This window comes from Bidens hawaiensis, unplaced genomic scaffold (genome assembly GCF_021521415.1).
Source record: "Bidens hawaiensis isolate Kalapana, Puna unplaced genomic scaffold, B.hawaiensis_p1.1 tig00004795_1, whole genome shotgun sequence".
NCBI lineage: Eukaryota > Viridiplantae > Streptophyta > Magnoliopsida > Asterales > Asteraceae > Bidens > Bidens hawaiensis.
Window position 1 is genome coordinate 330,520 of NW_027491299.1, and position 4,553 is coordinate 335,072.

At 35.5% G+C, this 4,553-nt stretch overlaps 1 protein-coding gene across 1 annotated transcript; it reads left to right on the forward strand.

Moving 5' to 3' along the window:
• The first annotated feature begins 2,694 nt into the window (after nucleotides 1-2,694).
• Nucleotides 2,695-4,314, forward strand: LOC143628087 (phospholipase A1-Igamma2, chloroplastic-like). The gene is made up of 3 exons (XM_077097757.1): nucleotides 2,695-3,432; nucleotides 3,509-3,978; nucleotides 4,072-4,314. Exons 1-3 carry the CDS (start codon nucleotides 2,695-2,697, stop codon nucleotides 4,292-4,294), a joined length of 1,431 nt encoding a protein of 476 aa, XP_076953872.1. The 3' UTR covers nucleotides 4,295-4,314.
• The last annotated feature ends 239 nt before the right edge of the window (nucleotides 4,315-4,553 follow it).

Consider the following 4,553-nt stretch of genomic DNA (forward strand, 5'->3'; position numbering starts at 1 on the left):
GAAAGAAATAAAGGATAAGATGTGTGAGGTTAAAATTTACAATATACTTAGTTAAATTTAAAATTAAAAAAAAACAGTAATTATATTTTTAATAACAAAACATAAAAGATTTCCGATGTGAAACTTCTTTGAAAACTTCCGGACGTTACGAAGGTCTTTCCCACAGACTCTCGAGCGGGATCTGCTCTTGGTTTATGTCCCAGAATGATTTAAGTTGTAGTTATAAATTTTATTTGTTAGCTTAGAGTGTGGATCCGTCGGTGCTATTTTCTAACTTTGCAAGAAAAACTTTCAGAATCCTAAATGATGGCCACTCACTTTATTTCACTTTCCTTTTATTTTAATTATTCTTTTTCTTTCTATTTTTATTCCCAGTAAATTTGACTTGTATTTATAAAATTTGAATATATTCAGACAGAAACATATACTACGCCTATGCAGGGCCGGCTCCGAAAAAGCAAAAAAACTTTTGAATCGAAGGTGAAAATTTTTTTGGGCCTTAAGTAAAAGAAGTTTTTTGTTGGGTTTAAACAGTTTAATTTTTATATGGACTTACTTGATTATAATTTGCGTTGTGTAAAAAATTTTGTATAAAAAAAATTAGGGAAAATTCCTAAAATAAGCATTTATGAAAACAAATTTCTAATTTTAGGTATCATTGTTTGTAAATTCCAGAAATATGTATTATAAACTAGTCATGACGAGTAGTTTGTAAAAACCAATTAGAATTTGCCACGTGTCCTTAAACTAACCGTAACTAACACATTCACTAATCATTTACTCGTCACGACTAAATAAGTTTCATGTCTCGTAATCAACGCCCACGAGCAATTCATAAGTCCTTTAGTCGCGATGAGTAGATTATAAAGTTAAACTAGTCGCGACGAGTTAATTACTAGTAAACTACTCGTGTAGGGAGTGTAAATCGGGTAAACTAGTCATCGCGACTAAAAGACTTATGAATGACTCGTGGACGTTAATTACGAGGCATGAAACTTATTTAGTCGTAACGAGTAAATAATTAGTAAACATGTTCGTTACGGTTAACTTAAGGACACACGGCAAACTTTAATTGGTTCAACAAACTACTAATCACGACTAGTTTATAATACCTATTTTTGGAACATTTTACAAATGATACCTAAAACTAGAAATTTGTTTTCATAAATGCCTATTTTGGGAATTTTCCCAAAAAATTAAGCATGTGCGTGAGGCTAGAACCCACATCCTCTTGGTTGTGGGTAATACACATAATGCCACTAGACCAGGCTAGTGGTTATGTAATTATATTTAAACATTAAATATACATATTGTTTTTAATAAAAATACATATAATGTTTTTCAAAAAAAAAATTTCGGACATAGTGAGATGTCGGGCCTGTGGCGTCGACCACCCTGCCAGCCCCAGCCCCAGGGGCCGGCCCTTCGTACGTGGACATAAAATTATTTAGAATCCTCATTAGGTCACATGTTATGGCACAGTGGATCAGATGGTATGCATGTCTAACTAGGTCACAATGGAAGGCACTAAACACCGTCAAACACGTAGAGATGAGAACAAAATTGGTTGGCCTGGCAAACCGGTTTTACTAATTATCTTTTAAAAATATCCCACGAGATTTCTACTAATCCTGTCTTCGTCGATCCACGATACCTTTTTATGTGGTCTGACAGGTGTGTCACCGTTAATGTTCTGGTCTACTTATAGAATTACTTAATCTTATATTTCATAGATAATAATTAAAAAAAATCCAATTGATAATTTGTGTGTGAAGTTTGATTTCCCGAGTGTATGGATCCTGAGATTTCGCTTCCATTGGATGATCACAGGGAATTATGTCGACTCGAAGGAAATTTATTCTTAAAACTAGTGAACTGATGGTATTACAACAAGTGTTAATAATCTAGTTGGCTAAAAGTCTTATCAAATTAATGATTAAAACTCAGCGGGTCAACAAGTTTTAACATACACACGTTTAGAAGATCTCATTCAAATAAATATTTGAGAAAATTACTGTTTGCGTCCCTGTGGTTTTAAGGCGGAGGCACAATGAGTCTCCGAAAAATTTTTTGAACTGGTTGAGTCCCTGTGATTTCAAAAATGAATCATTTGAGTCCCTGCCTTTACTTAACTTTCAGGGTAAACTTTCATTTTACTGAAACCACAGGGACTCAAATTATTCGTTTCTGAAACCACAAGAACTCAACCAGTTCAAAAAAATTTTCGACGACTCACTATGTCTCCGCCCTAAAACCACAGGGACGCAAACAGTAATTTTCTCTAAACATTTTATTGATTTTTACTTGTCAAATAACATTATAGTCATTTTCCCTTACTAGCTTTTTAACATACTTGAGGTCTTAAGATTATATCTTTCGTTTTTCTTTTTCTATTTTTATTTATAAAATTTATAAATATTGATTGAAGTTCTCATAAATTAATCAGGATCATAATAAACTAAAATGAAAAACCAAGTTGCATAAAATATAACCCCTTACACACGTTAAAAAAAATTAAGTGAGATGTCAATGTGAATCCGAGTATAACAATTAATATCTTTATTCATTACGCTAAGCTAGCAAGTAGCAACTATTTTAAGGAGAAGACTTTTGACTTCAATGCATCCGTTCTTATAAATTCAACTTCCTCTCATAGTCGTCGTCAAGATTAACTTGCATTGCTTCTTGTCTTCAATGGCCGCCTTCAAGCTCAATCTACCATCCATTCATAGTCTCCAAAACCAATCCCTCAACAACACTAAAAGCAAAACTTATTTCAATTTCCAGATTATAAAGAAATTAACAGTTCAACCATTTACAACAGCATGCAAGGCATCAACAACCACAAGTAAACATATACAAAACCCTATTTCCGTACACGATAACATCCAGAGGAACTGGTCAGGCATGCTTGACCCGATGGATCCCGTCTTACGATCCGAGCTTATCAGGTATGGTGAACTGGCTCAAGCTTGTTATGAAGCGTTCGACAACAACCCGTATTCAAAATACTGTGGAAGTTGTAAAGTCCCACCCAAGACCTTTTTCCAAGATCTTGGAATGGACAGCTCGGGATACGAGATCTCGAGCTATATCTACTCGAGCAACACGAGTAATCTTATTCCTAAGTTTTTTGTAAAGTCTATTGAGGCAGGCGGGCCATGGAACCCTGCGGTCAACTGGATGGGCTATGTGGCGGTCTCCAACGATGAGACCACTGCGCATTTGGGGAGGCGTGACATCGTGATAGCATGGCGTGGGACCGTCACGAAACTTGAATGGATGGAGGATCTAATGAACTTCCTTAAACCCGTTTCGGCTCAAAAGTTAGCGAGTAGAGACCCGAGCATCAAGGTCATGGCGGGATTTTTGCATATTTATACCGATAAAGATAAAAAATGTCCTTACTCAAAATTCTCTGCCCGTGAACAGGTATTATTATTGTTACTGTTACTTTATTCTTGTCTGAATGACAAAGTATAACTTACTTTTGAATCTAAACGCTTAGGTTTTAGCCGAAGTAACGAGACTAACGAGGATATATGCACACAAAGGTGAAAAAATGAGCATCACGATAACTGGACATAGCTTGGGAAGTGCGTTGGCGACTTTAAATGCTTATGACATAGCCGAATCTAATTTGGATAAAGTTGACATGACGCAAATGATTCCGATATCAGTTATATCATTCTCCGGACCAAGACTTGGCAACACAAGGTTTAAAAAGAGAGTCCAAGAGCTTGGAATAAAGGTGTTGAGAGTGTTTAACGTTCATGATAAGGTTCCAAATGTACCGGGAGTTATTTTCAACGAACGCACGTCAGCTTTGATCCAAGGTATAGCAGATTGGACCACATTTTTCTACTCGCACATCGGGGAGGAACTCGGGTTGGACCACAAAAGATCTTCCTTTGTGAAAGAAAAGCTAGACTTTGCCTCTATGCATAGCTTGGAACTTCTCTTGCATCTACTAGACGGGTACGTACATACAATACAAACATGTTTGGCTCTACACGCAAATAATAATACATCGTATATTTGTTTTTGACATGCTGATCTAATTATATATAGGCACCATGGTAAATCAAGTGGAAGGGATATAGCATTGATGAACAAGGATGGTGACATATTGAAGCATGAATATATGATACCACCATTTTGGTCACAAGTGGAGAACAAAGGGCTTCGGAAGAACCATAATGGAGAATGGAAATTACCGGAACAAAGAAGCATTGAAGATCACCTGAGCCCTCATGATGTTGAGGCTCATCTTAGGAAGCTAGGGTTAGCATAGCTTCAAAAGTTCATTTTAGTAATGTACATTAACTACAGCTTAAAGATGTTTATGCCCATTTATTTATATATTTATTAATTAATATATTTGTTTGTAACGTGTTTAAAGTTGGAAGTCACAGAGAGTATTGGGTTTAACATAAAGTTGTTTGATGTCGGTGGACAATATGAACTATTATTGACAATCCAGTTTTATGCTTTGAATCATATTGATTACGAATAATCACTAACTTAAACATTAAATGTGTTTGTTCATATTC

Coding starts and splice junctions, on each gene's coding strand:
- LOC143628087 (XM_077097757.1), top strand. CDS start 2,695: ATGGCCGCCTTCAAGCTCAATCTACCATCCATTCATAGTCTCCAAAAC. Junction 3,433..3,508: donor AATTCTCTGCCCGTGAACAG/GTATTATTATTG, acceptor CTAAACGCTTAG/GTTTTAGCCGAAGTAACGAG. Junction 3,979..4,071: donor CTCTTGCATCTACTAGACGG/GTACGTACATAC, acceptor AATTATATATAG/GCACCATGGTAAATCAAGTG.